At 38.4% G+C, this 11,849-nt stretch overlaps 1 protein-coding gene across 2 annotated transcripts in view; it reads left to right on the forward strand.

Moving 5' to 3' along the window:
- LOC121383177 (receptor expression-enhancing protein 1-like) overlaps positions 1 to 11,849 on the forward strand; it is a 52,979-nt gene that overhangs the window by 33,998 nt on the left and 7,132 nt on the right. Inside the window, exon 9 of one of the 2 annotated variants that reach the window (XM_041513023.1) lies at positions 10,294 to 10,308. The exons of the other annotated variant lie outside the window; for it this stretch is intronic. Coding sequence (XP_041368957.1) covers positions 10,294 to 10,308 — 15 coding nt within the window. The remainder of the gene's footprint in view (positions 1 to 10,293; positions 10,309 to 11,849) is intronic. 2 annotated transcript variants of the gene reach the window in all.

Genomic DNA, 11,849 nt, shown 5'->3' on the forward strand with positions numbered 1-11,849 from the left:
CCGGCTTCAATTCCGAATTTTACACTCCGTTTTAATCATAATAAAATACTACATCCATATAAAATACTATTTCCGGTAATAAAATTTAAACAAAACAGTTGTATGTTTTATTAAAAATTGATATGATTAAGTAGTAGATACTGTGCCATTATGTTATAATTAAAGTATTAATTAGTATTTTGTGGCATTACTGAAATGAATGTGGCCGAGGATTAACAATGCTTTACTGGTTACACAGCACACTGCTTGACATTTCGAGAAACAATAGCCCGGTTTACGGGTGTAGCCTATGATGTATCTGAAGAATATCAACATTAGAGTACGACATGTATATAATCTCTTAACTGGCATGAGTATTAACATTTGTTGGTTGATTTTAATAATAAATTGAACAAGGTAAAACATTACAGTGTATATAAACCATTTCCCGTTAATAGGCTGGTTCAGGCATAACTCTTTTGTGACAATGAAAATCCAGTGTATGAATACCAAGCCTCATTATAGCTAAGCCATTTGCACTGCTGGAGACAAACAATTGTTATTTTTGAAAATAACTCCTTGGCTGTCACTAAGCTTAAGATTTACATCCTATTCCAAATAATTAGCCTTCAAAAATGGATGTGTGCAAAACCAACAAGCGAACTCTTTGCACGCCAGGGTACACAAAGGGAGCTAACTGTATACTGCTACCATGACTTCTGAAAAATGGAAGGACAGAAAAAAATAGATTGTTCAGTTGGTCATTTTGCTAAAATTGTACACTTGTTATGTAAACCTATATTTTATTAAATCTTTAAAGTTAAGAATTGAATCTACAGTAGAGGGAAATAAATGGAGGTTGGTGGAGGGTTTTTATCACTAATATTTGGATTGCATATGTTTATATCGTAAAATAATGTTGAGGGATATAAATAACATGGTACTCGGATGCGATTGATAGTATCTTTCTTAAAGGGACATTCCTGAGTTTGCTGCAATTTTTAAGATGTTATCGACTAACAGAGACTTTTTAACGATTGTAATTACATATCAAATATATTTTTCTGCATAAAATATTAGTGGCTGTATATTAAACGTGTTTCTGATCGTTCTAATATTTGTACTAGATTAAATTTCATTTTATTTCCCAAAATATTGTGTTTTTTTGTCCGTATGAAATTATTTGAAGACAAAATCCAGTTTGGGCTTCTTATAAATATTAAGACGCCCAGAAATACATTGAATATACTGACACTGATATTCTAAACAAGAAAATATATTTAATATGCAAGTTTAATCGTAGAAATATTTTATTAGTCGGAAACATCTTACAATTCAGCAAACTCAGGAATGTCCCTTTAAATAATGTCTAATAGTTTCCCTTGTAAGTTGCATATGATATTAACATTTGTGAATTGTTATCTGTATTGAGTTTTGAGAATAACAGATATTAAGTTCATCACTGAGGAGGTAGACAATATGTCACGTTTGTTACCAAGTGTGCTCTTTCATGTTTTTTTAGCTATCGATATAAGACAAAGAATATTTAACATGAAAGAAGCACGTAGAACTAACAGAAAACTGTTCTGAATGTTTCTGTCACAGGACACTGTAACTGTTTTACTACAAACATTTTAGAACATTTATTCTTTGTTAAATATTGACGTCAGCCCATATGAAATAAATCTGTCCTGCATGGGCTACCACGTGTTCACTCTTAATATATATTTTAATGCGAGTTGGTGATGTGACAGTAGTTTTAGATCAATATTTTGTTCTCAAAACCAAAATAAAAGCTATCTTGTTAATATGCACTGTTATATGTTATTTAGCACATGAAACAAACATGGCAAATAAGATGGTGTGGTTTATTTATGATAAAATTATCAAAGGAAAGAAGTTACTTTTTCAGCTTCATGTATCTTTGTTTGTTCATGTAAAATAATAAGGGATCTTTTACTGAATGGATGAGAGAAAAAACCCAATTTAATTGTGGGACTCCCCAAACCTCATTTCAGTTTTAATATTTGCACCACCTCGAGTGTTTTATCAATCTCGCCTGGCCACATATGATACAGTTTATTAGACTGGCATGACCACATGATCATGTCGGCCTAAGCAGTTTTGGCATATGATGTTTTTATTTATTGTAACAAAACAAATAAAATAAGATGTGATAGGTAAAGTATCATGTTATTTGTGGTTCATACTTCTAGTACGAGAAATGAAAATTAAAATTTTGGAATATTTGTAAAAAAATAAATATATATTTTCATTTAGTGAATGGTAGAAAAATAATCATTCATATGTACTTATTTGTGTGAGATAGGGCTATTCCACCCTTTGGCACATACTTTGTCAGGACTTGTCAAGCCACATAAGTACATATAAATGATTAGTTTAATACATCTGCTAAATTATATTGTTCAGTAACTAATATAAAAAGTTGTTTTGTGGTTTGTTTTAGTGCATACATGTCAGTTATATAAATTATTGTTTTTAAACAGAAGTAGGAAAGATTGTTTTATTAATACTAAAGTCCAAACCAAATTGTTAACAACTACAATAAATTACTCTTCTATCTTTTTAATTACTGTTACATTTCCCCCAAATTTTGTCCAGACACAAGTTGGGAAAAAAACATTACAGTGACACAGATTCCACATATGAGACTATAATGATGTCGCTAGTATCAACTTCGCTGAGATAGCATAGGGCAAAATACATGCAGTTTTCTGCCGTCTTCCATTTTGCTTTTTTAATGGAATACTCTTCAAGAGAGGTGAAAGTCCCCAAAGTATGTGACATAATTATATAAAATCAATGATCTCTAATGGTATCTTGAAACAAACAAATACTAATACAAAAAAATTAATATGACGTCAGCACGTTTGCTTTTATATCATAACATGTTGTGATGTTGTTAGATTAAGTCATATCCTTTCACCCCTCTTGGAGAATATTCCATAAAAAGTCAAAATGGCAGCCGGCACAAAATTACATGCTTTTTGCCCTATGCAATTTCAGTGAAGTCGATATAGCTGACATGGTTATCATCTAGTATGTGGAATCTGTGTCATTGTAATGGTGTTTTCAAGATTTCTGTCTGGACGAAATGTGAGTAAAATCTAACAAAAAATAAAAGTAGGAAAGCAATTTATATTAGTTGTTAACATTTTCTTTTCGGACTTTAATAATGAGTTCATATCATAGGCTCTGAATCAAACAGCATTAGTAGATAAGTTATCCCTATCATGCACATTTAAGAGTTATCATTTACTAATACGTAAATGTTCAAAGATACCTTTAGGAATTACAGTAGAATCTTGATGGGTTGATCACCATTGGTGCACCATTGTCTATTCCAACCCATCAGCTAGTTCAAACCAAGCATTCGGACAACTTTGGGAGTGTCCATTACCCTTTATAATTGGAAATTAATTTATAGGAAATAAAATATACCAAAATGTTAAGCCCCAGTCACACTGTCACAATTTGTGATGGTGAACTACAAAGAATTAGGGCGAATGTGGAGCTACGGATTAGATGGCGAATCAAGGCGAAAAATTCCTCTGGTTGGTTTGAGGAGCGAGTCAATACCACACAGTACGGACACATCTGTGAATGAACAAGGAAATAGCAACGGATGCAGAAGAATTAACACCAAGCACAACGAAGCATAATGACATAGAACGATATGAACATGAACAAACTAGGACATATTAGGCGGCGACATACAACGATGTAATATGAGTTGCAACGGAGCAGGTAGACGAAGAACGGAAGCGCAACGATCTGCAAAGAACTGGTATGAAGCGGAACAAACTAGAATGAACTGTGGCAATGCTATAAAAACCACGGCTTTCATTGGCTGTTGTCAGTCGTACAGCAGTTGACCAGTGCCACATATCCACGCTGCTCTTCATTTATCATCTTCTTGACAATGCCTAGAGGATCCAAGGGAACCTGTGAGGGGGAGATGAAAACCAAGAGGACACTGACTCCACCACCACCCCCACCATCCCCACTTGACACACAATCTGGCAGCGAGGTGGGCAGTGGTGGAGAGGAGAAGGAATATCCTGAGTCTAAAGCCAAGTCCCCAGAGAGGAGCATCCAGCGCTCCAATGATGATGACCTCTTTGTGATTATGAAGATGAGGAAGAAGGCTCTTGCCTTTAACCTTACAGATGAGCAGGAAAGGGAAATGTGGAGTGGTTGCAGACCTACCCTGAGTTCTACGACAACACGAAAGGCATACATCAAGGAGTGGTAGATGTCTCCAGTTGCATAGTAGCGGAGGGCGATGGACAGCTTGACGCCTGGTTCATGCGCCTTTCGGTACCAGGTGTCGTGCTTCCTGATACGGTCACTGAGTCAGTTCAGCAGCTCGTAGAACCTGGCCAGTTCAATCCAGATGAAGTTCCGGAACCCCGCCATGTCTTCATGCTCCAGTTCCTGCATAAGCTGCTCATACATGCCGTAGAGAGGTCGCCACAGCATCCACTTTCGCACCCACATTCTCCTCCGCTCTCTGTCGGCGCTGATCTCAATGTTGCACAAGACGGGCCACAGATTGGTTGTTTTGAGCCTGCTGGAGCAGGAGTTTCAAAAGGAAAAAAAAACATTATTAGCTAAAATACGTATACACAGAGAGACTTGGATTGTCCAACCAAGTTGGTCACGTGACTTAATGTCGGATTACAGAGAATGTAGAAGCATCTAAGCATGTTTAATCTGACACCAAGCATCGTATGGTCAGACTACAGGAGTGTTATTGCACCCCATATTGGTCATGACATTGGGACATTGTGCAACAGTGGATGGCTGTAATAAACATGGTTCAGTTAATAATATTTTTGATTGGTAGTGTTAATAAAAGTTAGAATATGTCAATGTGCATGTTGCATTTATCACAACTTTATCTGTATGAGGTCGTGGGCTAGTTATAGTCTCTGAAGAGGGGTGATGACAACCAACATGAGGCAGAGTGGCTTCAATAACCACATAGTGAAGAGTTGAAACTGAAACAACCGGGTCTGCTACAGAGGTCGACAGGTCCAAAGGTACTTTGTTGCAGAGGTCCAAAGGTGCTTTGCTGCAGAGGTCCAAAGGTACTTTGCTGCAGAGGTCCAACGGGATTGTGGCCTCCTGGCATCCGATCAGATGAATGACTGGCCGGGGATTTGGGCCTCCTGTTTTATACCCTTCAAAGCGAAATCATCCAGTGTCTACTTGCATCATTCTAGATCTTTGTACATTGTCATTGTGGTTCTGCATTCTTTGTAATTCTTTGTACTTCTTTGTGCATCGTTGCTTGTTGCATTGATTTCTGTTGCAGTTCTTTCTTCCATTAGTGCAAAGTTGCACTGATTCTCTGTAGTTCGTTGTTAAATCGCTCTTCGCCTTTGCGCATCATCCTGACACCGTTCTACTTTGCTGTCTATGACAAAAAGAATCACAATGGAAGCAGAAAGAACTAGAACTAACTTCAACAAAGTGCAAAAATTTGCAACGACGCAGAAGGAATACAGGGCGAATACACAATGAATGTCAAACATTCGTGTTGGAGTCATGACAATTTTGAACATTTCAAAACTGTCATGGCGCCTCATGAAAGTGTTGCCGAACTACAAAGAACTACAAATGACTGAAGAATCAAAATGATGTTGGCGAATTTCTCCACAAAAGCATATTCATTGTAGTTTGCCATCACAAATCGTGACAGTGTGACTGGAGCTTGACATGTTATATCTGTTAATATTACTTATTTGAAGACTGCAGTTGTAGTTATTTTCTTTCTTACTACTAAATATGACAGTTTGAAATATAATATTATAAACAAGAAAAGCGATAGAGATTTATTATTTTTTTTTTTTTAACAGATATGTATATAAAATGTTTGGGAAGGAAGTTGGGAGCATTTGCATGTATGTAAATGAGTGTTTTGTGTGTCGTGGGTTAAACATCAAACCCAAACGGCTTGGTCTAGAACCAGATGATTAACAACCATCTGGTCTAGAACCAAGTTAATTTGGTTGTACAAAATTACTTTTATGTTTTTTAATATGCTTTTTAAAATGCATATTTGTATAATCCAGCCATCGAAATTCAGATAATTTTTTCGATGCCAATGTTCTACAGATAATAACAAAGTAAATGCCAAATTATGATAACAATGCCTCGCAAATACATTTTTCAGTAGCTTTGTGCGGCGGCATCCTGTTGCAAATTTCAGGCTATTAATATACAATAATAAAATGGGGATAGGGGTGAGACCAGCAAAGGAGAAAAAAAACTTTTAATACTAAATCACTATGTGTTAGAGTAAAATCCTACATCTAAAGTTGTTGAATAGCACTTATAATTAAATTACTTATTTACAACGGGGCAGGACGTAGCCCAGTGGTAACGCACTCGCTTATTTACAACAGGGGGCAGGACGTAGCCCAGTGGTAACGCACTCGCTTATTTACAACGGGCAGGACGTAGCCCAGTGGTAACGCACTCGCTTATTTACAACAGGGGGCAGGACGTAGCCCAGTGGTAACGCACTCGCTTATCTACAACAGGGGGCAGGACGTAGCCCAGTGGTAACGCACTCGCTTATTTACAATGGGCAGGACGTAGCCCAGTGGTAACGCACTCGCTTATTTACAACAGGGGGCAGGACATAGCCCAGTGGTAACGCACTCGCTTATCTACAACAGGGGGCAGGACGTAGCCCAGTGGTAACGCACTCGCTTATCTACAACAGGGGGCAGGACGGAGCCCAGTGGTAACGCACTCGCTTATCTACAACAGGGGGCTATCTACAACAGGGGGCAGGACGTAGCCCAGTGGTAACGCACTCGCTTATCTACAACAGGGGGCAGGACGGAGCCCAGTGGTAACGCACTCGCTTATCTACAACAGGGGGCAGGACGTAGCCCAGTGGTAACGCACTCGCTTATCTACAACAGGGGGCAGGACGGAGCCCAGTGGTAACGCACTCGCTTATCTACAACAGGGGGCTATCTACAACAGGGGGCAGGACTTAGCCCAGTGGTAACGCACTCGCTTATCTACAACTCGGGGCAGGACTTAGCCCAGTGGTAACGCACTCGCTTATTTACAACAGGGGGCAGGATGTAGCCCAGTGGTAACGCACTCGCTTATCTACAACGGGGGGCAGGACGTAGCCCAGTGGTAACGCACTCGCTGCTTATTTACAACGGGGGCCAGGACGTAGCCCAGTGGTAACGCACTCGCTTATCTACAACAGGGGGCAGGACGTAGCCCAGTGGTAACGCACTCGCTTATTTACAACGGGGGCCAGGACGTAGCCCAGTGGTAACGCACTCGCTTATCTACAACAGGGGGCAGGACGTAGCCCAGTGGTAACGCACTCGCTTATCTACAACGGGGGGCAGGACGTAGCCCAGTGGTAACGCACTCGCTGCTTATTTACAACGGGGGCCAGGACGTAGCCCAGTGGTAACGCACTCGCTTATCAACAACGGGGGGCAGGACGTTGCCCAGTGGTAACGCACTCGCTTATCTACAACGGGGGCCAGGACGTAGCCCAGTGGTAGCGCACTCGCTTATCTACAACGGGGGCCAGGACGTAGCCCAGTGGTAACGCACTCGCTTATCTACAATGGGGGCCAGGACGTAGCCCAGTGGTAACGCACTCACTTATCTACAACGGGGGGCAGGACGTAGCCCAGTGGTAACGCACTCGCTTATTTACAACAGGGGCCAGGACGTAGCCCAGTGGTAACGCACTCGCTTATTTACAACACGGGGCAGGACGTAGCCCAGTGGTAACGCATTCGCTTATTTACAACGGGGGGCAGGACGTAGCCCAGTGGTAACGCACTCGCTTATTTACAACAGGGGCCAGGACGTAGCCCAGTGGTAACGCACTCGCTTATCTACAACTCGGGGCAGGACTTAGCCCAGTGGTAACGCACTCGCTTATTTACAACACGGGGCAGGACGTAGCCCAGTGGTAACGCATTCGCTTATTTACAACGGGGGGCAGGACGTAGCCCAGTGGTAACGCACTCGCTTATTTACAACAGGGGGCAGGACATAGCCCAGTGGTAACGCACTCGCTTATTTACAACAGGGGGCAGGACGTAGCCCAGTGGTAACGCACTCACTTATTTACAACAGGGGGCAGGACGTAGCCCAGTGGTAACGCACTCGCTTATTTACAACGGGGCAGGACGTAGCCCAGTGGTAACGCACTCGTTTGATGCACAGTCAGTTTGGGATTGATCTCCATCGGTGGGCCCATTGAGCTATTTCTCGTTCCAGGTAGTGCACCACAACTGGTATATCAAAGGCCATGGTATGTGCTATCCTGTCTGAGAAAAATGTAGCGGGTTTATTCTGACGACTATGCGTTTGACATCCAATAGCCGATGATTAATTAATCAATGTGCTCCAGTGGTGTCGTTAAACAAAACAGTCTTTATTTACAAATTGGCTAAATTTGTCCAACATATGCTAAATTTGTCCAACATTGGCTAAATTTGTCTGTTGTAATGAATGATGTTGATTGATTAGTAAATAGTGGAATGGAAACCACCTTATCTGATGTTGTTTATTAATTGTTTCTTTGTTAACTAGTGTTACATGGAATAATCATAGTTTAAAATGTGCTCAGGTGTTGTTACACAAATATTTGTTGCCTTTCCTTTCTAGTATTGAAGATTGTTTTACTTGTGTTTAGTCCACAGACATAAATAAACCATATGTTGTTTCGCCATTCTTCTATCCAGCCCCATTGGTACAGCACTGCCCGCCGGCCACGGTCTAACTCTTGGGCTCCTACCTCTCAATATCAGTCATCCAAACTATGGAAATACTGAAATAACCACAAGGCAAATACAGTAATCTCCTAGCACCGCAGCTCCACAGATCCACTTAAGTGTTCAAATTTCCATTAATCACTTTCCTATCTTTATGGTTGTGTAACTGGCAAAATTGTCAACTGCTATTGTTTTATGAGCTTTGATGTCGGGAGATTACTGCCAGTAAAAATGTGTGTCACATCTTAGTTTAGCTACCTGTGTGCACTGAAAATCGTAATTCCTTTTATGGCCTGTCTTCATTCATATTCAGTTTTCCTATGTATTAAGTGCATGTTAGGTGTCATGCCTTTTTTTTCTTTTTCTTTTTTGATGTTTTCACTTTAGCGCTGAATTTGTAAAATTATATCAAGGAGATCTATACCACTGAAATTAACTGTTCATTTAGGAGATAACTATATGGAGTTTTTAGATTTGCGAGTGTTATTGTCTTTTGATTCCTCAAATGTCATTTTTGACCAAAGGCCCTAGCCTGAGGTAAAAAATGAAACATTTGCGGGCATCAAATAGACAGTAACACCTGCAAATCTAAAAACTCCATATGGTTATGTCCATTGTAAACTGGATCGTTTTTCTATGCAACTAAGTGTATATTTGGTATTTCTTGAAAAAAATACCTGGCTACAATCTAACTGTAGACCCTTGAATTGTCAACTTCGCCTGTTCCAATTGTTAATGGCGTCACTTTGTAATGAACATTTTATAAAGTGATCAATTGTCTGTTGTCTATATATTATACGGCCCCCTCCCATTCCTCTTTCCAGGAAAGTATAGAGACAATACATGGCAGTATAATTATGGTGCTTGTTAAATATTTAAAAAAAAACCAACAGTGTAGAGCAGTTTGTGTGTGGGTTAAATATTACCATGGAAATGATAAATACTTGTACCAATAAATCTCAGGGAAGGTTAGTTCTTAAAGGGACAGACTAGTTTCAACCCATGAAAATTAACACTAAGTTTAGTTAATCTACAAACCTGTAACACATTCGGATAATGTTACAATTGAGTGAAACACGAGTCTGTGACTTTGAAATGGTGACATACCCTCTAAAAATAGATTAAAACTCGACTCCATAACTGTTGCTTCTCAGACACACGTGCATTTTTAATATGAAAAATGAATTTTGTGATATTAAAAACACCAGGATGAGATAAAACACTTCGAATGTATGGAAATTGATAATTTAAACCATAAAATCTAAGTAAATGTGTGATTTCATTTATCAAAAACGGCTCTATATAATAGTAAAAAATATGCCTTAGTATTTAAAATTTCATTGTGAAATCAGCCATCTCTCCATCTAGACCAAGGGTCACATTAACCATTATGCTAGACACTAATAGCCACAGTTTGTTCATTCTGGGGTATCAATAAAGAAATATTGCTGTGATTTCCCTGAGTACTTTACTACTAAATCTTACTGCAAACCATTATCTTATTACATTTCAGAAGACAACATCAAAGGTGAGAAGTGGTACAGGGCTAAGTTTATATTTGATTTGTTTTCCCATAAATTATTTCATTTTGAAGAAAAAACATTTGTTGCAGGAACGAAAACGGTCATTGCTACTAACTGAATGGAAATCTATCTCTGCACTCAATCACGAATTAATTGATGCTAACACTCAGTCTCTTTATTAAATGGTACCTTATTGAATGGAATCCTTCCTCACCCCTCTAGTAATAAGATTGCAATGAATGTTATTGTTTATATTAATAAATTAATGTTTTTGACTTTAACCATTTGTGACTAGTTATAGTTTGACAACAGACTAGATAGGACATTCAGTTTGAGTTATCGTACCTGTAGCTGCATGTTTTTACAGGTATTCACGTTTTTGGTTTTTCTCTTTAATTTAATATTATTTTATTGCTTTTATATTTATTTTATCATGTTATACTAACTAAAATGTGTATATTAACTGAAATACAAAGGGTTTGTTAATATTAATGTTTTAAGATTTTACATACTGCTGGCATTTAATACTGTCTAAAATACATTAAGTACATTGTATTGAGTAAGCTAAGGCAAGGTTCTGAAAGCTTAAGTCATGTTTATAAATATTTTTATATTCTATTACCATGGGCACCATTTTAATGTTAGAATTATCAAATGTTTGATGATTGATAAATTAGTGTGCTCTAGTTGGATCATTAAATAAAACAATCTTTTACTTCCTTAAAATATGTTTTGATTAAAAACAGGAAATAATTATGAATGAAAAACAATTGAGCTGTAATAATTTACAGTTTACAATTATTATTTTTACAATCCATTTTCCCGAATAGCCTTGAAGCTATGTGATTGTGCTTTCTTGGTGTCAGTGGAATATGGCTGAGCTTGGTTGTTTGGCTTCTGACTAAAGACTAGGATAGGTTCCATGTAATGAACTAGATGGGGTTTTTTTCTCTATTTTCTGACATTGCTTCAGGAATGATTTTTCCAATGCTTGGGACAGTCTACCTCAAGTAAATTGTTGTGGTAGTGGGTTGAAGAGATGTTGAAGAATGTCCTTTTAAAATGCTCCAAATTATATAAATATTCGGCCGAGCAGTCAATTCTTTTTTATTTTTGGCTTGTAACCTTTTTATTTTTTTTATTTATTCTATTAACTTTTTGACTAATTGCTATTTTCAAAATTCTGCCCATTTCCAACAACCCCCCCCCCCCCCCCCCCCTCCATCCCGAGTCAGGCCACCGATTTTATCGGAGGTCGGACTCGGGATGGGTGTGTTCGAAACCCTAGTGGTATATGGGCACGTTAAACTAGTTATCATCATGAAGAATTTGTCATTGAGCATATATTTCTTAATGTTTTGCTCTGTTTTTAGTTCCAATTCTTCACATAAGCAATTTCGTATGAATTTTTGTTTATAATCCAAAATATGTACAGATACTGAAACAACTGGTGGTAGGCATTTCAGATTTAGAATAACATCTTGATGAAGAATCCAGTGTAAACAAATTTCATAAATTACTAATATGTTTATTGTAACTTATATGG

The sequence above is a fragment of the Gigantopelta aegis genome, chromosome 10, assembly GCF_016097555.1.
Source record: "Gigantopelta aegis isolate Gae_Host chromosome 10, Gae_host_genome, whole genome shotgun sequence".
In the NCBI taxonomy this organism is placed as follows: Eukaryota; Metazoa; Mollusca; class Gastropoda; order Neomphalida; family Peltospiridae; genus Gigantopelta; species Gigantopelta aegis.